Source organism: Stigmatopora argus, chromosome 1 (assembly GCF_051989625.1).
Source record: "Stigmatopora argus isolate UIUO_Sarg chromosome 1, RoL_Sarg_1.0, whole genome shotgun sequence".
In the NCBI taxonomy this organism is placed as follows: domain Eukaryota; kingdom Metazoa; phylum Chordata; class Actinopteri; order Syngnathiformes; family Syngnathidae; genus Stigmatopora; species Stigmatopora argus.
In genome coordinates this window covers 27,108,169-27,135,367 of record NC_135387.1, presented here as the reverse complement: position 1 = coordinate 27,135,367, position 27,199 = coordinate 27,108,169, and the positions used below count along the sequence as shown (strand labels likewise).

At 41.1% G+C, this 27,199-nt stretch overlaps 2 protein-coding genes across 4 annotated transcripts; one reads left to right on the top strand and one right to left on the bottom strand.

Moving 5' to 3' along the window:
• The first annotated feature begins 942 nt into the window (after nt 1-942).
• Nucleotides 943-2,813, top strand: b3gnt7l (UDP-GlcNAc:betaGal beta-1,3-N-acetylglucosaminyltransferase 7, like). Its single transcript, XM_077613638.1, has one exon. The coding sequence runs from the start codon at nt 1,179-1,181 to the stop codon at nt 2,310-2,312; it is 1,134 nt and encodes a 377-aa protein (XP_077469764.1). The 5' UTR covers nt 943-1,178; the 3' UTR covers nt 2,313-2,813.
• Nucleotides 1,405-26,895, bottom strand: cep104 (centrosomal protein 104). Of its 3 annotated transcripts, none has more exons than XM_077613612.1 (22): nt 26,702-26,895; nt 25,127-25,300; nt 24,900-25,038; nt 24,219-24,257; nt 23,542-23,618; nt 22,254-22,422; nt 20,575-20,730; nt 20,321-20,506; nt 17,310-17,513; nt 16,505-16,672; nt 15,344-15,511; nt 14,389-14,565; nt 12,840-13,037; nt 11,512-11,595; nt 11,228-11,315; nt 10,216-10,288; nt 9,446-9,554; nt 9,240-9,378; nt 8,967-9,034; nt 7,013-7,100; nt 5,452-5,566; nt 1,405-1,573 (listed from the first exon to the last, which is right to left on the bottom strand). In XM_077613612.1, exons 1-22 carry the CDS (start codon nt 26,812-26,814, stop codon nt 1,525-1,527), a joined length of 2,781 nt encoding a protein of 926 aa, XP_077469738.1. In that variant the 5' UTR covers nt 26,815-26,895; the 3' UTR covers nt 1,405-1,524. The 3 variants fall into 3 exon arrangements, with proteins under 3 accessions (XP_077469738.1, XP_077469746.1, XP_077469754.1); XM_077613620.1 differs by having other exon boundaries at nt 11,512-11,571; XM_077613628.1 differs by lacking the exon at nt 1,405-1,573 and having other exon boundaries at nt 3,719-5,566.
• Nucleotides 26,896-27,199: the final 304 nt, after the last annotated feature.

The following is a 27,199-nucleotide window of genomic DNA, read 5'->3' as shown; positions in this document are numbered from 1 at the left end:
GCATACATTCTGACTTTTAATTACAGAGTATGCCTCTCCAGGGATAACATATGAAAATATGAATTGTTTATGACTCTGTGGGACAGTGGGAGACCTGGGTTCAAATCCAGGTTAGTCCACCTAAGGGGAGTTTGCATGTTTGCCTGTGTGGGTTTTCTCCGGGTACTCTGGTTTCCTCCCACATTCCAAAGACATGCCTGGTAGGTTGATTGGACACTCTAAATTGCCCCTCGGTATCAGTGTGAGCGTGATTGGTTGTTTGTCTCCTTGTGCCCTGCGATTGGCCGGCTACCAATTCAGGGTGTCCTTCGCCTCTAGCCTGAAATCAACTGGGATATGCTCCTGCACCCCCTGCGACCCGAGTGAGGATAAAGCGGTTGAGAAAATGAGATGAGACTAGTTTTCTAACTCTCTCTGTCCAAAAGGTTCCCGACCCTGCCCTAGTGGTCCGCTTCCGGCCCGCCGACCACAGTTTTGACACCACTGGGTTACGATATCAGCGGCAAGGGATACGTTGAAAATCAAATAAGCCTCAAATTGGGACTCTCTTTGTAATTCGGTGTATAGAGAGCAATGATCCCTCTATTTTTTTGTTTGTCTGGGCAGAAAGACAACCTCCCTGAGCACACTGAGTACTGGTGTGAGCAACATCATGCTTGCTCGCTATGGGCACACACCAGTATCACACCTGCCATAAGCAGGTGCATGTCTACTACACGTAAATTATTAAGTAATAATAAAATGTAATGATTAATATCTATGAATGGGGCGGCCCGGCGGATGAGTGGTTTGCGCGTCGCCCTCACAGCTAAAATAAATAAATAAATAAATAAAAAATAACAAAAAAATGGGATTTTATTTTGTGCGCTCCATATGATTTGCTGTGCGCAGAGAAGACGAGACTAGTGCGCAATTGCGCACGCGCGCAGTTTAGAGGGAACATTGATAAAGAGTGAGGGAGGAGAGAATAGATTTAGAAGGTGTGCATAATGGGGGTGGGTCCACGTGGGACGTTTCGGTCGGTCCCACACGACGTGTCTCACTCTCCAGATTGGCGTCTCCGCCATGGGGGCAACACCGGTGTCGGCGCATTCTCTCGGACCGCGGCTCGGGTGCCCTTCCCGGGGTAGAGACAGCCAGTTGAGAGAAAATCGCGATGGTGGCGAGCACTGAGCAGGATGGAGCAACTTTTCCGGAGAAAACGTCTGGGTCTGCTGAGTCTCTCCTTATTCTTCGCCTCTCTCCTCTTGATCCACAAGCTCAAAGTCCCCGAGAAGAGCGTCCCGCTCGGGACCCAGGGGTCCGCCACCGTGACGGCCCGGGGGGGGAGGATGAACGCTCCGTCCTGGGACGCGCAGGCGCTCCAATGCAGGGAAAACAGCGCGGTGAGGAACAAGGACTGGTTCCAGAGATTGGACCCACGCTTCCACCAGTTCGTCTTGCACCGACACTGCAGGTACTTCCCCATGCTGATCAACCACCCGGAGAAGTGCGACGGCGGAGGGGTCCATCTCCTCATGGTGGTCAAGTCGGTGATCGAGCAGCACGACCGGCGCGAGGCGGTTCGCCAAACCTGGGGGAGAGAACACACAACGGTTGGGAACAAGAAGATCAAGACGCTCTTTCTTCTGGGCAGACCTTCCACGGGGAAGGACGCCAAGAACCTACAGAAGCTGATCGAGTACGAAGACCGCCTCTACGGGGACATCCTGCAGTGGGATTTCATGGATACCTTCTTTAATTTGACTCTAAAAGAGGTCAACTTCCTCAAGTGGTTCCACATCTTCTGCCCCGCCGTGGAGTTTATCTTCAAGGGGGACGACGACGTGTTCGTCAACACCGACAACCTTCTGGACCTCATCGGCTTCAAGGTGGAGGAACGCCTGGACGCCGCCTTGTTCGTGGGGGACACCATCTCCAAAGCCATCCCCATCCGGAACAGGCAGAGTAAATATTACATCCCCAGGGAGCTTTTCGATAAGCCGTACCCCCCTTACGTCGGCGGAGGGGGGTTCCTCATGTCCTCCGAGCTGGCCAGGAGGCTCTTCGTGGCGTCGCAAGGGTTGGAGCTGTACCCCATCGACGACGTGTTTCTGGGTATGTGTCTGCAGAGGCTGGGCGTGAGCCCCGAGACACACCCGGGCTTCAGGACCTTCGGCATCACCCGGCGGCGGGTGAGCACCATGAACAGCGAGCCGTGCTTTTACAAGAACCTCATGGTGGTGCACAAACTGAGCGTGCAGGAGCTTCTCAAAATGTGGAGGCTGGTGCAAAGGGAAGAACTGGTTTGCGCGCAGAGGACTTCCGTGTGACGCCATGGGAAGGATTTGATTTTTTTTTTCTCCAACCTATTTCTTGAGTTACCGTATTTTCTCGCATATAAGCCGCGTCCGCGTATAAGCCGCACCCTTAAAAATGCATTTAAATCCTTGAATTTTACAATTTCCCTCGTTTAACATGCCCCGATTCACAATTTTTACCTCCATATTCATGGTTTTAATAGGGAGTACAAATGTGTTACTTTGAAGGGAAAATCTGGAAGTGTGTCCGTAGCGGTACACGGTCGATTGGTCGCTGGTCTTTTGGTTGCCAATCTTTTGGTCACCGGTCTTTTGGTCGCCCAGAAGGTAAGTGATAATTACCATTTAAATCGTTGCTGAAATTCCCTTAATACAAACTGCGAATGACTATTTAGTCATACTTAATGCCCTATTAATTATTAGACTAAAGAAAAGCTCCAAATTTTCCGGACTTTTATTGTTTTTTGTGGGAGAACTTAAGACCCTGACGGACGTAGGTTCTTAAAGGGACAACGCATGTACATACAAACTCTTCTACACTCACACGTCGGCTCAGTGAAACTGCTCATGGCCATTGTTGGCTTTTATTGATGCGTAGACTGTGTTGTTTTACCTTGTTTTGTCGCCGGTCTTTTGGTCGTCGGTCTTTTGGTCGCCGGTCTTTTGGTCGCTGGTCTTTTGGTCGCCCGTTGTCGCGGTCGGGCGACCAAAAGACCGCGACCAAAAGACCGGCGACAGAAAGATGGCGACCAAAAGACCGGCGACCAAAAGACCGGTGACCAATCGACCGCACACGATAAGCCGCACCCCGATTCACAATTTTCACCTCCATATTCATGGTTTTAAAAGGGAGTACAAATGTGTTACTAAGAAGGGAAAATCTTAAGAAAAATCATCACGTGGTATTTTGGAGATACTTTATGAATCGAAACGATCGTCTGCTAGATTGCACATTACGAAAGGGTGTTGCCTGCACATAGACAAATTCAAAAAGGAAGTCATGTGAGCAGTACAACCAGGAAGTGTGTCCGTAGCGGTCTAGTTTGTCATCCCTAGGTAGGATGGCGGCGCCCTGAGCGAGCAATGGCAGGCACAAGTGAGTTTTTTTTACGTTTTATGAAAGATACAGGTTTTTTATTTCTCGAATTTCATTCATAGGCGTCAAAATTAATTTTGTTTACCTTTTATCTTTTCTTTATTTTGAAATGACCGTGCATGTCAAGTCTAATTTGTGCGCGTACCCTTGAATCAGTCATCATTTTTTATTAAACGACAAATAAGGCGTATATGCGAGGAAATACGGGAAATTTTTGCAGTTTGACTTTTGGGAAACCACTATGGTTCAGGTATATGGCGCCATTTTGAATTTGAGCCTCGTGGATCTCAAGTAAAAAAAAAACAGGGTGACTCTTGAAGCCTTACAGGACGAAGAATTTACTTGACAACAACATCAGGGTACATGTAGAGCAAAATGACTTTTTGTTTGTAATATGGTGGATATCTTAACTAAATATTATCATCATACTATCATTGACTGTCTGTCTTTATCCTCTGAAGCACATGTCGTGGGACTTAGTGGGGGAATCCTGTTAGCATTTGCGTCTCACAGTTCTGAGCGCTACAGTTCAACCCTGGGTTCCTGTAAAGCAAGGGTGTCAGACTCGGGTTGGTTCGCGGGCCGCATTAACGTCAACTCCATTTCATGTGGGCCGGACCATTTTAGATATAATATTTAGATTTTTTTTTTAAATAAATGGATTAAAAGAACTGGATTAAAAGCCCTGAATCTTCATTTTTTTGCAGATCTAAAACAATGTTTATTTGAGCTTTTTTAATATATTTTTAGATTTTACAAAATGTTTTTTGAATTAAAAACACAGAAAAAAATGGATAAAAAATTACAATTATTGATTTAAAAGGAGGAAAATCAGTAAATGTAATATACATCTATATTCTTCATTTTAATTTGATCATAAAACAGAAAGTCGGCACTCATGATTTACTTTCTCGGGCCGCACAAAATGATACGGCGGGCCAGATTTGGCCCACGGGCCGCCACTTTGACCCCTTACTGTAAAGAGTTTGCGGGTTGTGCCTGTGTGGGTTTTCTCTGGGTGCTCCGGTTTTCTCCCACATTCAACAAAAACACTAAAAAATGTCCCTAGTTACGATTGGTTTTCCTTTGAAAAAATGAAATGAATATATAGATGTGTATGGTTTATACACATGTATATACATATACCCGTACGCACATATAATCGAGTTTATCCACACAGTATATAAAATATACACACACAACACACACAAATAATATAACTCATACATACAAAAAAGATTATTTATAAACTTGAAATAAATCAAATTTTGACCTGAATTAAGAATGAACAAAATCAAATGTAATGTGTAAATCAACGGAAATGTTTCAAAAAATATTGGAAATAAATCAAACATAAAATAAGTGACTAAAAACTCAAGATAGAAATATTGAAAAGTTTGAATTCATACATACAAACTGAAATGATTGATGAAATAAAAAATGGAAATAAATACATTCATCTTCCGTAACACTAGTGTCGCGGGGGTGCTGGAGCACAAAACGATTTTTGTTTGTTTGATCGGTACATCAGCCAAATAACTACATGAATATCATATAAAACCTCAGTAACCTTTATTATTAATTACAAGATGTGGGGTTAAAATGAGATAGTATTTAGAAAACATCCAATCTATGAGGATTTCATTCATAAAACATGTTCAATTGTTCTCATTTTGCAGGTGGAGATTTTTTTTTGTTTATTCGATCACAATAGGGGGTCAAAGGTCACCAATTGTGAATACTGTGGCTTGCAAAAAAAATATATCAAAATAAGAATTCTCCATCATAAATACTTGCTTAGTTGGCATTGAAATCCAAAGTGACTGCGGCCATCTTTTATATTTATATTACAGTTTATATTTATCTTAAAAGGTACTTTTCAAGTGTTAAACAAGTCTGAAATATCATCTAATTTCCATTATTCATATGAAAACAATGGCAACTAGTGGCCATTTTGAAAATTGCCATCAAATCTAAATGGACTTTCCTAAAAGACGATTGAAATAGAAATGACCAGTTACTCTTGTTCCTTTAAAAGAAGGTAAAGTCAATCACCGCTTCCCGGGGGTATGTCCTCTCGGGCGAGGGTCCAGGGACGGGGTCCGGCTCCCTCTGCCTCGGGGACCCACCGACGAGGACTGTGTAAGCTTTGTCGTCGTGACGGCCCTTCCTGGTCAAAAACACAGAGAAGAACCCTACCACTGGTAAGACCCTTGTTTTTATTGGCCCATAGCATCATGTTCATTCATTTTCTGAACCGCTTTATCCTCACTAGGGTCCCGGGGGGTGTTGAAGCCTATCCCTGATGACGGGGGACACCCTGAATTGGTGGACAGACAGCCAATCGCAGGGCACGGAGCGACAAACAACCAATCACGCTCACCCTCATACCTTGGGTCAATTTAGGTCGAGGGTGTCAGACTCGGGTTGGTTTTTTATAGATGTAAAACAAAGTTTATTTTAGCTTTTTTATTATTTTTAGATTTTACAAAATGATTTTTGAACTAAAAACAGAAAAAAATGGATAAAAAATTACAATTGATTTAAAAAGGGAGAAAATCAGGACATTTAATATACATCTATACTCTTCATTTTAATTTGATCCTAAAACACAAAGTCGACACTCATGATTTACTTTCTCGGGCCACACAAAATGATGTGGCGGGCCAGATTTGGCCCCCAGGCCACCACTTTGACACATGATTGTCCAAACAGAATAACATGCATGTTTTTGTAACGTGGGAGGAAACCGGAGTACCCGGAGAAAACCCACACAGATGGAACAACCTGGATTTGAACCCAGGACCCAAAAACTGAGGCTGACGCGCTAGCCACCCTAGCTAGCATCAATGTCCGTAGAAAAAAGAAAACAAAATAGATTTATCTTTATGTTTTTGATTTTCTTAGTTTTGATACAAAATGCCCGTTTAGTAGTTTGAACAGATTTAAGTTATTTTTTTTAATTTTCTTAGTTTTGATACAAAATGCCTGTTTAGTAGTTTGAACACAGATTTAATTTAATTTTTTAAATTTTCTTAGTTTTGATACAAAATGCCTTTTTATTAGTTTGAACAGATTTATTTTAATTTTTTTAATTGTCTTAGTTTTGATACAAAATGCCTGTTTAGTAGTTTGAACATAGATTTATTTTAATTGTTTTAATTTTCTTAGTTATGATACAAAATGCCTGTTTAGTAGTTTGAACATAGATTTAATTTATTTATTTAAATTTTCTTAGTTTTGATACAAAATGCCTGTTTATTAGTTTGAACATAGATTTATTTTATTTTATTTTATTAGTTTTGATACAAAATGCCTGTTTAGTAGTTTGCTAAACTAATTCTGCATTCCTGAAGACCCTCATTTTTTGTTATTCTTGTTTTATTAACCTGATTTTGATCCAATTTTTAACAAATGAAAGCAGACAGATTTTAAGTTTGGACACCCCTGACTTAGACCAAAAACCTTTTTCCGCTCATGACCGAACATTTCTGCGATTTGACTCTAAATTGTGTGGCTCAGCAGAATTTCTGCCCCGTAATTAGGAAGGCCGACGGACAAATGTTGCACTCTAAGACGCTCTCCATCTGCGAAAGGATTGGTATGAATGCTTCACCTTGTGCTGGCTGGGTTCCCTGGGACACGCCGGTTCTGCGAGAGTTTTGTTTGCAGCCCTCCCTGCCCGTGAGGTGAGCCTTCCAGGCCTGCAAGGAGCACAAAAGTGGCTCAGTCAGTTCAGTCCGGCCAGCCCTGCCCTTCCAGCACTTTCAATCGGGGACGGTTACAGGCAACCGTCGTTCCTCTCGACGGAGGAACACTGCGGCCTTTCATGGCATCGCTTGACGTTTCTGGCAGGCAGAGTGTGACTTTCTGGTCATGATTTTTTTTTTTCCACCTGGGCAATTCTGAACTGCGTGTTTGCGGTAAGGAGCGACATGTCATGTCTTAGTTTTGAACGAGACCACAGCGAACATAATTGGAGTTTTGGTGACCAGAATGTTCCTCTTATTCAGTCACTTTGTTTCACTCATTAGACGACATTAACGGTGAGAGACGTCCTATCCTTTGGGACGGCAAATTTTTGTTAATTTGCTGCCAATCCTACCAGTTCAAATGGATTGGGCGTCAACTGGTGACCAAAAGATTTCAATGTATGTACCGTCTAAGCAGTGTGCGGTCGATTGGTCGCCGGTCTTTTGGTCGCCAGTCTTTTGGTCGCCGTCTTTTGGTCGCCGGTCTTTTGGTCGCCCCGACCGCGACAACGGGCGACCAAAAGACCGGCGACCAAAAGACCGACGACCAAAAGACCGACGACCAAAAGACCGGCGACAAAACAAGGTAAAACAACACGGTCTATGCATCAATAAAAGCCAACAATGGCCATGAGCAGTTTCACTGAACCGACGTGTGAGTGTAGAAGAGTTTGTATGTACATGCGCTGTCCCTTTAAGAAGCTACGTCAGTCAGGGTCTTGACAAGTTCTCCAACAAAAAACAATAAAAGTCCGGGAAATTTGGAGCTTTTCTTTAGCCTAATAATTAATAGGGCATTAAGCATGACTAAATTGTAATTCACAGTTTGTATTTAGGGAATTTGAGCAACGATTTAAATGGTAATTATCACTTACCTTCCGGGCAACCAAAAGACCGGCGACCAAAAGATCGGCGACCAAAAGACCGGCGACCAAAAGATCGGCGACCAAAAGACCGGGGACCAATCGACCGTGTACAGTCTAAGCAGCCAAATTCAAAGCATCACTCAACTTTTCTCCTCATGCCCCAAAAATGTCACCACAATTTTATTTATACCTTAAACAGCCCTCCCATAATCAAGTTATCACAAAATTTCTTTTGTCCGGGCCTTTGACCTCAGTACCCTGAAAGTATCATCATTTAATATTCCAACCATCTTGGAAGTATGGTAATAATCCCTTTATTCCTTAGTGAGTTATCTTGAACACAAAGAGACTGAAGCAAATAAATCCCGTAATTCGTCGCCATCCTTTGGTTTCGACAGGAGCGTAGGTAGATATACTGTATTTTCTCAAATATAAGCCGCTTAACAAAATTTATTTTGACCTTTCAAGAAAGAAAAAAAAACGTATCTTGCATAAAACGTGAAAAAACTCACTTTTTTCACCATTTCTCGCCTAGGGATGACAAACTAGAGCGCTAAGGACACACTTCCTGGTTGTACTGATCACGTGACTTCCTTTTTGGAATAACTACATGCAGGCAACACCCTTTTCGGAATGTGCAATCCAGCAGACAATCCTTTGGCTTTATAAAGTATCTCAGAAATACCACGTGCGATAATTTTTCTTAAGATTTTCCCTTCAAAGTAACACATTTGTACTCCCTATTAAAACCATGATTATGGATGTGACATTTGTGAATCTGGGTGCGGCTTATACGAGAGAAATTGTAAAATTCAATTATTTTAAGGGTGCGGCTTATACGTCTAAGCGGCTAATATGCGAGAAAATACGGTATACCAAAATAATAGCCTCTGGAATAGCACAAATTTATTTTATTGTCAATCCTAGTCTTCCTTACACTTCAAAATCTTACCTGTTCTCCAAAAGAAAAGTTGGCGTGACACAAAGGGCAGTGGCTGGAAGGTTTACCTGAGACACAGGCTGCAAAAGAAATGCGACACCTTTAAGATACCTTACAGTCTGGAAGGCATCCTAAAGCCTTTGAGGAGGTCATTAAAAAACAAGACAAGCATTTTTTTCCCTAATTAAAAAAACAGAAACAACAGAAAAGGAGCAGCAAAGTAAACACTTGATTTTATACCTCTCGATGTAATCAGATGATAATCCTCCTCTTACATTTACTTACCTTTGCAAGTGTTACTCTGGACATGTCTGCTCATATCTTCAGTGAGCACCGCCTCTGAGCAACGTTGACACTGACTGAATTTGGACTTGTTTTGACATTCATTTAGGAGGTGCTCAGTGAAGCTGGCGATCTCCACAACCTGGAAACATGACACACCACAGGGTAGATTTGCCGTCTCCGTGAAGAGTGACTCCGTTTTTCGCTACCTGTCTGCATTCGTCGCAGAGTCGCAGCATGGGACAATGTTTCCAGTAGTGAATGTCTAATCCGTCGTGGAGGAAAGAGTCGTCGGTCTTACCGCAGAAGATACACAAGCTGGAAAAAAATGGATAGCATGCCTGTCAACCTCGGCCAATCGCTCCCCTTATTAATGATTGAAATTCCCATTATTAAGCGATTAAAAAAACGTACAAATGCAATACGGTTTGTATTTACTGACATAGGGCGCACTTAAGAGTCGATAATTTAATAATGATGGGGGTGCCCAATCAGTATGCACTAAATTAAAGATTCTGTAAATGTCGCTGTATGACGCTAACAGCCTGACTGAGTACATTGCTTGCTGACACGCTATATTTAGATAGTGAAATGGCGGATGTGTGAAAGGGGAATGCGTGTGCGCATATCATGCTTAAAGCATGACAATATTAGCCGTCGAAAATGACGTTTTCATCTGCTATCAGTGACCGAGACGATCCGGATCAGAGCCAAAATGGGTAAAACGAGATCGGTTTGACAAAAAACGTACTTTAAAAAATCCCGTACAAAAGTTGTTATAGGGTGTACATAATTTGAAATGATCAAAAAACGCGAAAAACGTACAAGTTGACAGGTATGGGAAAGGCAGTCACAAAATCCATTGACTTCTGATAAAACCTTACAAAACAGACAGATTATTGCTAATTATCGTGTTAGATTGCACATCTGCACAGGATTAAGATCGCAATTATTATGTCCGATGGATACAAGAACTTACTTATCCAGGTCCGTGATAGATTGCTGCACTTCAACTGTGGGTGTTGTCGTTTTCGGAGGTAATTTGACAACGGCTGTTGAAAGAGATGAATTCTGTCACAACTTGAAACTTTTAGATGAATCAAAACATTCAAATGATGTACATTACGGTTACTTATTGTATGTACGCTGTGCTTCCTGTATATTTCAATGAAGTTGAATTAGGGCAAAAGAGAAACTTTCATGGGTAGCTGCAAAGAAATTAACTTAAGTACTACCAAATTTTCCTTTAAAATTGCCTTAAAATGGTTTAATTTTACGATTTCTCTCGTATAAAACGCCCTGATTCACAATTTTCAATTCCATATACATGGTTTTAATAGGGAGTACAAATGTGTTACTTTGAAGGGAAAATCTCTGGGTGCAATAATCGCATGAGATACGCATTACACACGAATCAAGGCTGATATTTTAATGATTGACCACGAGATCTTCAATCAGACTTAACAACTATTCAGATGTGCTGACATGGTAAACATTACAAAAATGTATCATGAAGGCTACTCAAATCTGGCCAGTGAGAGCACGTTTAATTACGGTAAGATGGCGGCGCCCTGAGCGAGCAATGGCAGGCACAAGTGAGTTTTTTCACGTTTGATGCAAGATACGTTTTATTATTCTTTTTGATTTTAATTCACAGATGTCAAAATACATTTTGTTCAGCGTTTTATCTGTTTATCTTTTCTTTATTTTGAAATAAATGACCATATCGGCCGCATCGTCTTGCATTATGGCGTTTCGTCTTTGTTACCTTGCAGTTTTGTGCATTTCAAGTCTAATTTGTGCGCATATACGCCATACCGTTGATTCAGTTATCATTTTTTTAGCGACAAATACGGCGTATATGCAAGAAAGTACGGTACTTAAATTATGGAATTAATCCACAAAGAACAAGTCATGGCTTTGGCCACTCTTTTTTGCACGTTTGAAAAGATAACCAGAACAAACGGGAGTGAGGAAAGACCAACACATACTTTGTTTGGCACCCTTTTGAGACCCCTTGTCGACTGGTGCAACAACTTTCTTGGCCATGTGTTCTTTGCTACTTTTTCCATCCTTCTCCTAGTACAAAAGAAATGTGATTGGACGGTTACAGTTCAAAAGATGACACAAACATTCCAATTGATTTTGTCAGTCATTTGTTGATTAAAAACGACGTGTTTTCTTGTCGCTCTAGTGAGAAAAAAGCCTGGCAGTATTATTTCTTGACAGTCGACGGCCAAGTGTAAATTGAAGACCCGTTTGAGGCCTGGCTTACCGTAAAGTCTTTAAAGGCAGCCAGCTGCTCTTGAAGAGAGTGGATCTCCTCATTCTCCATCTGCACAACCAGTGGACCACCACCCTGAATTAGTAGCGTCAATGCATTATTCATCGACGGTGTTTACTTTGACGGTCGTTATAAGCAGCACAACCTAGCAACCTGAAGCTTTCCACGCATTTGGAGCGACAAAGACGTCATCATCTATGTTGGCGTTTGACATCTGAGGCGGGGCAGTGTGCCAATTAGGTCATGGGAAGGCTACCTTGCTGGTAATTGCAAATTACGCTTAGACATAAACATTACAGCAACGGCTTCTAGTATAACAGTCTAAAAAATACTAAATTGGGTAAATAGTGCTTACATGTCAACCTCGGCCAATCGCTCCCCTTATCAATGATTGCAATTCCCCTTATTAAGTGATAATAAACCGTAAAAATGCAACGCGGCACATAGTTACTCGCAAACTTAAAAGTCTAAAATTTTCTCCAAAGTGAACGGGGTGCCCAATCTGTCAGTATGCACTAAATTCAAGATTCTGTAAATGTCGTTGTATGACGCTGACAGCTTGACTGTCTGGGTACATTGCTTGCTGACACGCTATATTTATATAGTGAAAAGGCACACGTGAAAGGGGAATCCGCGTGCGCATTTCATGCTTAAAGCATGACAATATTGGCCAATGACGTTTTCTTAGGCTACCAGTGACCGAGACGATCCGGATCAGAACCAAAATGGGTAAAACGAGATCGGTTTTACAAAAAAACTTACTTTAAAAAAATCCCGTACAAAAGTTTATAGGGTGCACATCATTTGAAATAATCAAAAAACATAAGTTGACAGGTATGGGATAGGCAGTCAGTCGCTGTATGACTCTGACAGCTTGACTGTCTGGGTAAATTGCTTGCTGACGCGCTATATTTATATAATGAAAAGGGTGAAATGGGAATGCATTTGTGCATATCATGCCTAAAACATGAAAATATTAGCAGTCGACGATGACGTTTTCATCTGCTACCAGTGACGAGACAATCCCGATCGATTTTAGAAATACGTACATTTTGTAAAACATTTTATTCCCGTACAAAAGTTGTTATATGGGGTACACAATTTGAAATGATCAAAAAAATGTATAAAATACGGGAAAAACGTATAAGTTGACAGGTCTGATAGTGATTTACTGTTAATTTATCAATATGGATATGAATGGATACACAACTTGATAAAGGAAACAGGCTGAACCAAAAAAAATTCCACTAGAATAGTGTCATTGTTTGTTGCATGTTTGACAGCTCGGATCCAAATGGAAGGAAGTAAAAATGTCTTACCGGAGACTCCAGCAGTTCTCCGTCCACTTTGTCAATGCTTTCGAATATGGCTTTGTAGAGGAAGTTCTTCTGCGCACTGTTACGTGGCGGAAGGTAGCTGAGAATAGCCGAACTGTGCCGCTTGTACATGGACAAAATGATCTGTGCCGCCAACTCTCGAACGCCAGATTTCTCATGCTCCAACGCTGCCGTGCAGAACTGAAAGAGATCATTCATGAATGTTAATGTTAAAAAAGTGCACTTATCGATTTCAACTATGCAGAGGCAAACCACAAAAAAAGTTATGTTTTGATAGTTATGGATGATCATTTTCTAATACAATAAGTGTAAAAACTTGATCATGGAACTTTAAATGATTTTTTTCCCATCATTTTTATTTAATTTAGTAATGTAACTTTTGTTTGTTGCATTCGACAGTGCAAAAAAATTGAGAATCCTCTCAGGATGGGCAAAGTGACTGAGTAACAATTATTAGTTGACACCTATGATTGATTTCTTATCATTTCATGGCCTTGAGATTTGGGAATAAAGCTCCCAATCAGTTGTATGAATGGCCAGCATTTCTGTGAATGCTGTGATAAAAGGTGAATGAATTTCTGTGTAAAATGTCCTAACTAAAGGAATGTGCGCAAGTTCCTTGTCCAGCCGTTTCATTTGACATGAGCAAAGAAAAGGCCGACCCCCAGCCAGTCACACTAGATCCCAATCATGACTGCTAGTGTTTCCCAAAGCAAATTTGGGAAGCGTTCAGTACAATGGCAACAAGCAAGCATGCGCAAACACGCAAACAAACGCCACCTTAGTGGGAAAAGTTCAGAGAAAACCTGACAATTTGAAGTTATTTCCATGAAGGGTCTGACTAAGCACACAAGTTTCAAGAACCAAGTGCAATGGTCAGCCATTTTTGGCTTTAAATGTACGGCAAGGCATAATGCAGTTATTAGATAGTGTTTTTCGCATATTAGCCGCCTCCGCGTATAAGCCGCACCCTTAAAATCATTGAATTTTACAATTTCTCTTGTATAAGATGCCCCCTGATTCATAATTTTCACCTCTATATACATGGTTTTAATAGGGAGTACAAATGTGTTACTTAAGAATCTTAATCTTGTCATCCCTAGGTAAGATGGCGGCACCTTGAGCAACCAATGGCAGGCACAAGTGAGTTTTTTTCACGTTTTATTCAAGATACGCTTATTTATTTTTTTCTCGAATTTCATTCAGACGATTTTGAAATAAATAATTGTATCGGGCACATTGTCTTGCGTCATGGCTTTTCGTGCATGTCAGGTCTAATTTGTGCGCATATAAGCCGTACCCTCGATTCAGTCATTATTTTTTTAGTGAGAAATACAGCGTATATGCGATAAAATAAGTTAAGTGAAGACATTTTTTTACTTAAATGTATCTTTTTCCCATGACGACGGATAATCCTAGTATCATCAATAGGATTAGAATAGTCTTTTAGCAGACTCTAAAAGGTCTTGTGACATACAATGAATCAGATAACAAACTTTTACAAATACTTTTTGGTTTGGAAGTGTTTTACCATCATGACATTTTCCATCGTGAATCCAGAGTTCTCTGAGCCGAGCTCGGCCAGGAGACTTTGGAGCAGCTCGGCTCTTGTCTGAGCCAGACGAGCAGGGACTTTGGATTTGAAAGGCTTCACTAGCTCAACAGGGATAAACTGCAAAGCCCGAACATCCTTCAGGACAGCAATTTCCTAAACAGGAAGCAAAAAACACACGACATAAGGTCTGAGATCGTAAAACTGCATTTGGTGATGAGCGGGGAATCTTTATGCAACCGTTGGGTCTGAACGCAGCATCTTTACCAACGAGCCAGAATCTATCTCTACTTTCCCCATTCTTTGTATGATGTTAAGCTTTGTTACCGTGGTAACTGCTCTTCATTTTGTTGAACCGAGAAGAAACAGCTATTTTTTTCGGGGCATAATGTGAAAAAAGGCTAACATACTCAACCACCCACAAACACAGACAACCATTACGTACTTGCTAAGTAATTACGGCGGACCACGGGCATCGTTAAGTCAAGAACGGGGGTGGGCAAACCTGTCCTCAAGGGCCGCAGTGGGTGCAGGTTTTTGTTCCAACCGATCCAACACAGACCATTTAAGCAATGTGGTTTCTGCGGAAACAAGAATCACCTGACTGCAATCTGCTGATTGCACTTCTAAGATACCAGATTGGTGGAAATGTTTCCTCTTAATAGGTTGGAATGAAAAAGTTCCTTTGTGGAATTGTTTGCCCACGTCGTAACCCGAGGACTTCCTTTCTGGTAGAGATATTTACTCCTGCTCATCTCAACCTATTTTGCATTTTATGAACGTTTTTAGCTCGTCTCATTACCGTATGGACAATGTAACTAACTTAAGATGCCTACTTCGCCCACATATTTGTTGGCAATTGATTGACGAACATCAACACTGTGTGTGGAGCCTCGATGTGTGATTTTAGAGTTCAGCCTTTGCTCTCCAATACCTGAATGCAGGCTGTGGCACTGACTCGAAAGCGGCTGATGGAGTTTCCAGTACTGGAAAGTAAGTTGGGCCAGATGTTCTCTAAACAGTAGGTCACCTCCCCTCGGCCCAGACCTGGGATCAGTTGGCTCAACATGAACAACAGCAACTTCAAGGAAGCTTGGAAAACCTAAATGTGAGGTGAAGCATAACAAAACAATTTTTATAAAGGATTGTAAATGCAGTAATACAGTCTTCCCTCGATTATCGCATCTTCACTTATCGCGAATTCCATTTGTGATTTTTTCTGCTATTAGAATTTGTTTTAATTTTTTTTATTCATGAAAAATTTTGAAAATCCACATTGAAACTCTTACTACAAGGACTCAGCACTGAAGAAAAAAAAGTCATTATAATAGGGGTGACCCTAGTAAGCGATTTTTCGATTATTGTGGCCGGTACTCGGATGTTTGGTCGCCCGGGCGTTTGGTCGCCCGGACGTTTGGTCGCCCGGGCGTTTGGTCGCCCGGACGTTTGGTCGCCCGGACGTTTGGTCGCCCGGACGTTTGGTCGCCCGGACGTTTGGTCGCCCGGACGTTTGGTCGCCCGGACGTTTGGTCGCCCGGACGTTTGGTCGCCCGGACGTTTGGTCGCCCGGACGTTTGGTCGCCCGGACGTTTGGTCGCCCGGACGTTTGGTCGCCCGGACGTTTGGTCGCCCGGACGTTTGGTCGCCCGGACGTTTGGTCGCCCGGACGTTTGGTCGCCCGGACGTTTGGTCGCCCGGACGTTTGGTCGCCCGGACGTTTGGTCGCCCGGACGTTTGGTCGCCCGGACGTTTGGTCGCCCGGACGTTTGGTCGCCCGGACGTTTGCTCGCCCGGACGTTTGCTCGCCCGGACGTTTGCTCGCCCGGACGTTTGCTCGCCCGGACGTTTGCTCGCCCGGACGTTTGCTCGCCCGGACGTTTGCTCGCCCGGACGTTTGCTCGCCCGGACGTTTGCTCGCCCGGACGTTTGACAACATGACAGAGAGTGTACTGTTGAAACCAGCTCTCAAAATTATATTCGCCCGGGCGACCAAACGTCCGGGCAACCAAACGATTGTCGCCATGTCTGGTCAACATTAACCGCGATATTCAAGGGATTACTGTACAAGTCATAGGTTAAGAAATGAAATAATTACAGGAAGAACTTTCTCTAGGAGGGCCCTCCTGGCCAAAAAGACTGCCGCTCTTATCATGCGCCTCAGCTCTTCTTTGGGTGTCGTTGACGGCATTTCTGAAAGTTTCTTTTGCACGGCCAGCAGTGCGTTCTCTCGATGTGACCAGAAAGTGGAATATGCACTGGCTACCTGGAAAAGAAATGGCAAGGAAGAAAAAAAAGATTTGGTCATTCATTCACTTTTGTAGCGCTTATCCTCACAAGGTTTGCAGGGGGTATGATAAAATTCAAATGAAGATTATCGATGTAAAGTAAATATTTCCTTTCTTTCCTCAATTTAAATCAATAATTGCAGATTTGTACTCATTTGAATGTCCAAAAAGGATCTATCGATCAGCACAATCGGAAAAGCTGTCAATTCATTAATTGAGTAATTTTGGCAGCCTAGTTGGAAGACGTAACGGCCTTCCAGAATAAATCGAAACTACGACGTGGCCCCCAACAAAAAATGAGTTTGACACCACAATATATACATATTATATATGTATATATAATATGTATATATTGTATTCAATATATACATATATATATATATATACATATACAATATATACATATTATATATATATATATATATATATATATATATATATATATATATATATATATATATATATATATATATATAATATGTATATATTGTGGTGTCAAACTCATTTTTTGTTGGGGGCCACGTCGTAGTTTCGATTTATTCTGGAAGGCCGTTACGTCACCTTAGCTTCCTAATTGACTCATTGGAGTAAATGTTCCCCTTTTCTGTTTCTTACCAGATCCTCGCCAAAGACCTCTATCGGCAGGGCAGCCTCCCTCTGAGCCTTTTCCGATAGTGGCGCTGGTTCTTGACCCACCTCGGGGGTAGGCAGATCAGGTAGGGGAGAGCTGTCCATTGCAGGGCTCTGGTTGGCCACCACAAGCTGCTCATTTCTCTGAAGGGCCGGTACCGGATGATCGTCATAAGGAGCACTGCTAAACTAACAAAAAAAATGCAGTTGAATTGGACCGGGGCAGTAAATACGGAATGCTTGCGCTTGCCGTTATTCTACTCGTAATTAAATCTTGATTGACAACGTGTGCGGCATTATGAAGCACAAAATATGATAAAGGAAACCCCAGGATAGAAGTTGAACATCATGCTAAAAAAGGGAAAGAATTCCATTCACATATTTGCAATAATTAGTGTCCTCAGTTCCCAAGTTTTTACTGAATGTTGTTGAAATATTTTTTTATTTAAAATAGTAGTGATTATGTCCCTGTCCTATTTTTGGGGGGAACGTGTCACTGACATTAAATTCTGCTGGATTACAGTTGCTTCGAGTCCCTCCTCGAAAAGAACGATAAATTCTATGTGCATTTTCTCACGCCATTTTCCAAAATGATGGCCTAAAATTTTGGTGTTGTAATATCTTTATGCTAGCAGAAAAAATACCTTTTTTGTTTCTGAGAAAATACCATATATTCTCACATATTAGCCACCTCCGCATATAAACCGTACCCTTAAAATTGCTGTAAAATCGTTGAATTTTACAATTTCTCTCGTATAAGCCGCCCCCCTGATTCACAATTTTCACCTCCATATTTGTGGTTTTAATAGGGAGTACAAATGTGTTACTTTGAAGGGAAAATCTTAAGAAAAATTATCGCACGTCGTATTTCTGAGAAACTGTATGAATCGAAAGGATCATCTGCTGGATTGTACATTACGAACAGGTGTTGCCTGCACGTGGACAAGTTGAAAAAGGAAGTCACGTGAGCAGTACAACCAGGAAGTATGTCCGTAGCGGTCTAGTTTGTCATCCCTAGGTAAGATGGCGGCGCCCTGAGTGAGCAATCGTGTGCGGTCGTTTGGTCGCCGGTCTTTTGGTCGCCGGACTTTTGGTCGCCGGACTTTTGGTCGCCGGACTTTTGGTCGCCGGACTTTTGGTCGCCGGACTTTTGGTCGCCGGACTTTTGGTCGCCGGACTTTTGGTCGCCGGACTTTTGGTCGCCGGACTTTTGGTCGCGGTCTTTTGGTCGCCCGGACCCAAACAACGGGCGACCAAAAGACTGACACCCAAAAGACCGGCGACCAAAAGACCAGCGACAAAACAAGGTAAAACAACACGGTCTACGCATCAATAAAAGCCAACAATGGCCCTGAGCAGTTTCATTGAGCGGACTGTGAGTATATAAGAATTTGTATGTACATGCGTTGTCCCTTTAAGAAGCTACGTCAGTCAGGGTCTTAACAAGTTCTCCAACAAAAAACAATAAAAGTCCGGGAAATTTGGAACTTTTCTTTAGCCTAATAATTACTAGGGCATTAAGTATGACTAAATAATAACTCACAGTTTGTATTTAGGGAATTTGAGCAACGATTTAAATGGTAATTATCAATAACCTTCCGGGCGACCAAAAGACCGGCGACCAAACGAGCGAGTACCGCGAGCAATGGCAGGCACAGGTGAGTTTTTTCACATTTTATGCAAGATACATAGTACAGACACTCCTCAACTTACGAACGCAATTGGTTCCGAGCGATTGTTCATAAGTTGAATTTGTTTGTAAGTTGATTCAGTGCTATATTTTGTATTATAATTTATGTTTAAGGCCGATATAAGTATATTGAAGGTTTATATAAGTGCATTTGTATGTTTAAGGCTTGTATAAGTAACACGCATTGGTTTGTACTGAAAAAAAAAAATAATAATAAAATGGAGAGAATATGTACAGTACTGTAGAGAGAGAGAGAGATTTATGTATTAGAAACTGGCCAAAAGAAGCGACCTAATGACGATTGCACAGTTTTCTTCTTTTTTTCATCATAAATGATGCAGTAGCACTGTATGGCATCATTCAATTGATTTGCAAACTTTGTGCAACGTTCAATATTTGGGTCCTGCTGCTCGATCTTTCTGTTTATAAATGGTACTGAATGTGCAACGCTCACCACTTTCTGACGCCCATCAAGCTTCGTTATTATTGCCACTCGTTTCAAATGAAATGGCTTGCCTCTTCCTTGCAACTCCCTCAATAGAAGCCTTTAGCTTTTTACCAACCATATTCAATATTGGATGCATGAGATATTTAATGATACAAATGAAAAAGGTTCTTTGCACACTGGAGATAAATTCACGCACTTCCGCATTGCAACGAAGAAGGTAGATGCTGGGTGAGCTGAGCTCTCACAGCGCCAGGCGTCGGTATTAGCGGCGGAAAGAAGTACTACTCCGAAAAAGACGCGAAATACAAAATTGGACTTGCGAACATTTTTGGACTTAAACGCAATTTGCAGACATGTTCGTATGTACCGTTGTTCGTAAGTTGAATGTTCGTAAGTAGGGGAGCGTCTGTACATTGTTTTTTTTCTTTTCAAACGTCAAAATAAATTTTGTTAAGCGTTTTATCTGTGCATCTTTTCTCTATTTAGAAAGAAATGACCATATCGGCCATATTGTATTGCGCTATGGCGTTTCGTGCATGTCAGGTCTAACTTGTGCGCATATAAGCCGTAGCCTCGATTCAGTCATTTGTTTTTTTTGTGACAAATAGGGCGTATATGGGAGAAAATACCCGGAATCACTGTACAATAAATCTAGCCGTGCTTTGTTCCCTGGACTAACTGACAGCCTTCTGCCTTGTACCTGGCCTCAAAGATCGGTCCCGAGCGAGCGCGGGAGTCAGTCATCTGTTGCAAACTTTTAATTAAGTCGAGAAACTTAAACCTACAGACGGTGCTGTGTCGAGCGTAAAAAGCAGCCCTGCAAGGATAATCTTCCCATGTAAGTAGAGTCGTACTTACATCCAACTTTTGGAATGCAGACGAGGTGCGTGGCGTGTCAGGTAAGTTCTTCCATTTTGGCGAAAGCCCACCAGAGTCTGTAAAATGGCTTGGTGGAGATTTGGAGGTTTTCCCTACTCTTTGTGTGTCAAAGGTTGGGGCTGAGAGTGAGGGCTCCTCCACACGTGACCCCGAAACACTTGTGATCTAGAGATAAGGCAAAAGAGCAAACGTTATCTTGGAAAAATACATAGCAAAGTGACTCGCGCTCTGACCGTCGCCGTATCCAACAGGTTGTGAGCCTCCAGTTGCTGGTAGACATTCCTCCGGTATTCATCCATTTCCTCCTTCTTCTTCTTGCCGAGATCGTATTCCTCCTTTCCCATGGCACATTGCGTCTCCACGTCTAACCTTGCCAAATGCTCACCGGCCTGACCAGAACAGAAAGATGTCATCGGGATGTTCAATAAAAAATATACAAATACCAGTGTCATCTACAAATAGGGCTGTCACAGCAAATCGATAAGACATCAATTATTTATTTAATTATCGTGTTTTTTTATTTTTTATTTTGGTACTTTTTAGAGATGTTTTTTATTTAATTGACCAGATCCCCTTTTTTTTTAGCTTTCTAACAGTATTCTTTCTTTTATTCATTCTATTTTTAACATTTAAAAAAATGGGAACAAACATTCCACTTTTTTACTTTAGCTATAAAATGTTACATTTTAAATTAAAAAACATTTTTAAATTTAAAAAACTGGGAAAAAATGTAAAATAAAAAAATTAAACCGCTAAATTAGCTGATCTTTAGCTTACGTAGCTCTTAAATGCCTCCGTTTGAATCACAGGTGTCAAAGTGGCGGCCCTGGGGCCAAATCTGGCCTGCCCCATCATTTTGTGCGGCCCAAGAAAGTTAATCATGAGTGCCGACTTTCTGTTTTAGGATCAAATTAAAATAAAGAGTATAGATGTATATATTAAATTTCCTGATTTTTTTCCCTTTTAAATCAATAATTTTAATTTTTTAATCCATTTTTTCGGTGTTTTTAGTTCAAAAATCATTATGTAAAATCTAAAAATATATTTTAAAAAAAAGCCAAAATAAACATTGTTTTAGATTTATAAGAAACTGAATATTCAGGGCTTTTAATCCAGTTCTTTTAATCCATTTATAAAAAAAATCTAAATATATCTAAAATGGTCCGGCCCACATAAAATCGAGTTGACGTTAATGTAGCCTGCGAACTAACCCGACTCTGACACCCTTGGTTTAAATGAACAATTATAGCTACGAAAAATTAGTGTAAAATTTATAATTTGATGTATATGTGCCAAAAGATTAAGGATTTCCTTATTTGTGAAACTGACTTTAAAACAAAACAATAACAGAATACTCCCAATAGTACTCCAAAACTACGTAGCAGCTAACCTAGCTAAATTAGCCACATGCGTCCATAATGTAACATTACAACTTGCCGTGTAATTTACAACTTTAGCCTAGTAATATTACATTTTTTTCCGTGTTATGCCGACTTTTTTTCCCCCAACCATTATTCTCATAGTCTTGTTTTTTACTTTTAGCGCTAATACCCTGTCTCACTGCGGGAATATGACATTCAAAAAGCTTTTGTGTCGAGGCTCTCCTCAACGAAACAGACTAAATAAAGGTTGTCATTAACGGCAAAGAATCCTCCTATTCAGATTACCATGGCAACATCTGACAAGTGCCGTCGCTATCGCGTTACTCCCGACTGTGTGCTTGAGTAAGAAAGTCATGACAAGACCTGAGAACTAAGAGCTTATTAAGAATTCATGGTGCGCATGGCAACACTGTACACAAACGGGAATCTGAGCAACGTTTAGCAAGTACTGCTGAATAAAGTTTTGTTGCAAGCAAAAAAATAAGAAATAAAAATCCAACTATTCTAGGCACACGCTATTAGGACTCTACCTTTTGAAGATCTGCAATGGCCTGCTTCAGATACTTGGCCTCCTCAAATCTCTCCCGTTGAAGCAAATCTTGCCTGTTTTGATCCAGATGGCGGATGATACGGGCCAATTCCGGGTCTTGGTACATGTCAAAGGCCAGGTCATCAAAGGGGGACGTGGCCTCGTATTTTCTGGGTTAAAAAAAAATGGCCACAATTAGGGATGCGACAATATATGGGATCCCTGTCAACTTTTCCGGCATTTTATACGTTTTTTGATCATTTCCAATTGAGTACGCCGTATAACTACTTTTGCACGGGAAAAAACTAGTTCTTTCAATTTGTGTACTTTTTGTGGATTTTTTTTAAGTATGTTTTTATTGTAAAACTGATCTTGTTTTAGCCATCTTGGCTCTAATCTGGATCGTCTGGGTCACTGGGAGCAGACGAAAACATCGTCGACTGCTAATATTGTTATTCTTTAAGCATCATATGCGCACGCGCGTCAGTCTCTTCCGCCTTTTCACTATCTAAATATGGTACACGGTTGATTGGTCGCCGGTCTTTTGGTCGCCGATCTTTTGGTCGCCGGTCTTTCGGTCGCCCGGAAGGTAAGTGATAATTACCATTTAAATCGTTTCTCAAATTCCCTAAATACAAACTGCAAATTACTATTTAGTCATACTTAATGCCCTAGTAATTATTAGGCTAAAGAAAAGCTCCAAATTTCCCGGACTTTTATTGTTTTTTGTTGGAGAACTTGTTAAGACCCTGAATGACGTAGCTTCTTAAAGGGACAACGCATGTACATACAAACTCTTATACACTCACGTGGGCTCAGTGAAACTGCTCATGGCCATTGTTGGCTTTTATTGATGCGTAGACCGTGTTGTTTTACCTTGTTTTGTCGTTGGTCTTTTGGTCGCCGGTCTTTTGGTCGCCCGTTGTCACGGTCGGGGCGACCAAAAGACCGCGACCAAAAGACCGCGACCAAAAGACCGCGACCAAAAGACCGCGACCAAAAGACCGGCGACCAAAAGACCGGCGACCAATCGCCCGCACACGCTAAATATAGCACGTCAGCAAGCAATGTACCCAGACAGTCAAGTGACTCACTGGCTGCCTTTAACAGCGCAAAATGTCCGATTACACTTGAAAATCGAGTTACTTTTGAATGGGAAAATAAACAATTGACATACACATTGACAATGATAGACGTCTAATTCATTTCAATTGGGAGGAACTGATTTGAATGCTCATGTTTGAGGGAATCCCTGTTGTTTTTCAGAGTTTGTGAGGGAATGTTCTCACCCCGCTAGGGTCGCATCTAAGGCGACTTCCAGCTGAGTGCCGTTGAAGGAGTGTTCGATCAGCTGTTCTCGACTTGGCTGGGGAGGGACAAATCATACAAAAATTCACAACAATTAAACAAATAAGAAAGAAACAGTCAGAAAACGGGAACAATTCTTGATATACACTCAACCTCTATGAATCTAAGAATGATCATTTTTCAGTGCCATTGAAAGCGATGGATGTCTTCTTTATATTTCGCAATCAGTGCGGGCTAAATCGATTACTCTGATAGCCAAATCGTCACTTTTTATGTTTGCGAGGAGTCAACTCATCATTTCATTCCTTTTATGTGTTGCTTGACCCAAAATGAACTCATTGCCTGCCACTGACAGCGATAGCCGTCCCTTACATTTAAACTGCCTGTGAATGCTCATCTTTCAGTGCCATTGACGGCGCTAGACGTCCAATCCATTTTGTCCGATCTAGCGCCGTGAATGGCGACCAGTAAGTTAACTTTTTTGCCAGAAAATGGACTAGCCAGCCCACACGAGATCTCATTGGCACGAATGTAGCCCCTGAACCAATCAGGAGGAAAATGGAGTTCGCACGCTGCTATGGCACAACAGCACCACCAGCGGCGACGCTGATGTAACTACAAGAGCTGGTCTAATTTGGGTGTAAAAAGCAATGCTTACCAAGGGCTCGCCCAGGACATTAATAGCCACCAGAGCAACCTGCAATCCAAAATTAAAAGTATTTTAGGCAAGCAAAAGAAAACTAAAGCATTTTTTACAGAAAAACAAAAACAGTGCTTACTGATGTTCAACTTTGCAATAGCTTAGAAACGTTTACCAAAAGCAGAGGTGACAAGGTAAGTGTATATATTTGGTATATTATTCTACATCTGTTTTTTTTGTTCTTTGCAGCCCTTAAGTTATTAACTCAGGGGCCAAAACCTGAAATGGGGAAATCAATTTAAAAACGGTAAGATTTCAGGATTTAGTTTGACACAAATTTATATTGGGCGGCTAAGTGGTTAGGGCGTCGGCCTCACAATGGTAGTCCTGGGTTCAAATCCAGGTCAGTCCACCTGTGTGGAGTTTGCATGTTCTCCGGGGGCCTGTGTGGGTTTTCTCTGGGTACTCCACATTCCAAAGACATGCATGGTAGGCTGATTGGGCACTCTAAATTGCCGCTAGCTACGAGTGATTGGTTGTTTGTCTCCTTATGCCCTGCGATTGGCTGGCCACAAATTCAGGTTGTCCTCCGCCTCTGACCCCAAGTCAGCTGGGACAGGCTCCAGCACCCCCCGCGGTTCAGAAAATGAGATGAGATAAATTTAGATTTAAAAACACTTTGATCTATTTTACATTTACCTGATTATAGCGATTGTGACGGTTAGCATAATTCCTGTGGAATGCTATCCGCAAGTATGTTCCAATAGCATCCACGTGGACGGATTTCAGCTCTCTCGTTCGGAAGCCGGTCTTCTCGTTGTCCGACAGCGACACGTAACTGCGTTGAGAGCATCAGAGTTGGATATCGGTTGCGAATTTGGTGAAAAAAGGATTTAAAATAATAATAAAAAGATGATTCATCTCACCCCAGCCTGTGAAGCTGGCCAACGATGGCTGACGATCTGGGATCGGAAGGACCGTCGCCTATGTAGAACTCCACCTTAGCTGGGATCAGGTAATGGTGAGCGAGAAGTTGGAGCTTCTTCACCCGAGTTCTTTCCACCAATTGTAAAGTGATTTGCTGAGGGTAACTACACGACCTGTGGGAAATGGCACATTTCACATAAGAACCGGATTTATTCAAACTGTACTGTAAACAAAGGGTTCATAAAAACAAATCATTTAAATCTATTTAAACAGGGAAACTTTGATTTGTCAATTTTTGTCAATGTGTGTCTGTGCGTGAGGGGGTATTTTGGTTAACAAAACAAGCCCATATTTTGAGGACAGTATTAAAAATCGGGATCACACAGCTAAAAAAAAAAATTAATAAATGTGACTGCGAAAAACTCAAGGCAATTTTCCACTCCACTCCCCCAAAACCTGTTAAATGTTAGTTGCTTTGAAGAGTCAAAGAGTTCAAATCTGTTAGATTTAACTACAGTGGTACCTCGTGATACAACATGCTCATCATACAACATGCTCGTGGTACGACGAAAATTTCGATCGAATAATTCGCTTGCTGTTTGTTCGTTTACGAGTGCCGTAGATAAAGTCCCCCCGAAGACCCCCCCCCCTCCGCCTCTGTGTATGTCGCTGTCTCTCCCCTCCGCGAAATGCGTCTAATTTTACATCTATTAAACACATTTTATTACTATTAAACCACTCGTTATTTATTACTTTGTCAATATATAGCAATTTAGAAGAAATAAAACATTTTTCCAATCCAATATCCTGTTTTTGGTGTTTTTTCAGAGGGTTGTAACAAATTAATTTGTTTTCAATTCATTTCAATGGGAAACATTCGCTCGAGTTACGAAAAGCTTGACATACGATCTCAGTCTCGGAACGGATTACGATAGTATGTCGAGGTACCACTGTATTTCCCAAAATAATCTAGTATTAAGAAATCAACTACTGCAAACCAGATGACATAAACAGTTTGCACACTATAAAAAATGCGACTAAAAACTGAAAACAACGTTGTGCACGTGCCGAATTGTACCATTTTGATTAGACAAGACAGAATATATTTTTTTAAATTAATATTTAATTTTATATATATATATATATACGTATATATATATATACGTATATATGCGTATATATGCGTGTATATGCGTGTATATGCCTGTATATGCGTGTATATGCGTGTATATGCGTGTGTATGCGTGTGTATATGTGTGTATATGTGTGTATATGTGTGTATATGTGTATATATATATATATATATATATATATACGTATATATATACATATACATATACATATACATATATATATACATATACATATATATATATATATATATATATATATATATATATATATATATATATATATATATATATATATATATATATATATATATATATATATATATAAATGTAGTTTTTTGTCATGAAAATGTGAAATTATTTTTAGGCAAACTGAGATTTAACCAATGTTATGGAGACACATTTGAGAAGCTACAGTGCAATAAGGGTGTGTCGATAAACTACCTGCTGGACCTCCAACCACTGACGTTGGGGGCATGGACCATGAGCTCCTGCGCACTGAAGTTGTCCTCATGACTGGAAGAACTGACGACAACAAATTTGATCTTCCTGGACATCCTTCAAGCAGGGGGATTTATGCTGTGGTTGGGTGGGAGACAGTCATTCCCATATTGCAATGTTGATATTGCAGCACTGATTTAGTCTAAAAAAAATTGGAAAGACAACATTTTCATCCATAATCAATAAACAGTACATTTCTGGAGTTGTCCTCTTCATACCTCTGATGCAAAATCAGCACAAAAATAGATTTAAAGCATCGTAAGAGAGTTTAAGAGGTGAACATCAGGCAAATACTGAAAATCCATCCAATTTATCCTCACTAACGTTAGCACGGATTTGCAAATCTGGTACTTACACCCCTTCTATTTTGATTATGCTAATATATATTTAAAAAAAATAAAATAAAATTTGAGCATTGAACTGTCTAAGATGAGATGCTCA

Bases quoted from the DNA above. Each gene is read 5' to 3' on its own strand.
- b3gnt7l (XM_077613638.1), top strand. From the start codon at position 1,179: ATGGAGCAACTTTTCCGGAGAAAACGTCTGGGTCTGCTGAGTCTCTCC.
- cep104 (XM_077613612.1), bottom strand. From the start codon at position 26,814: ATGTCCAGGAAGATCAAATTTGTTGTCGTCAGTTCTTCCAGTCATGAG. The intron at 25,039-25,126 runs GTGAGATGAATC...CTCTCAACGCAG, and splicing joins GGCCAGCTTCACAGGCTGGG to TTACGTGTCGCTGTCGGACA. The intron at 9,379-9,445 runs GTAGCGAAAAAC...TCATGTTTCCAG, and splicing joins TCTGCGACGAATGCAGACAG to GTTGTGGAGATCGCCAGCTT.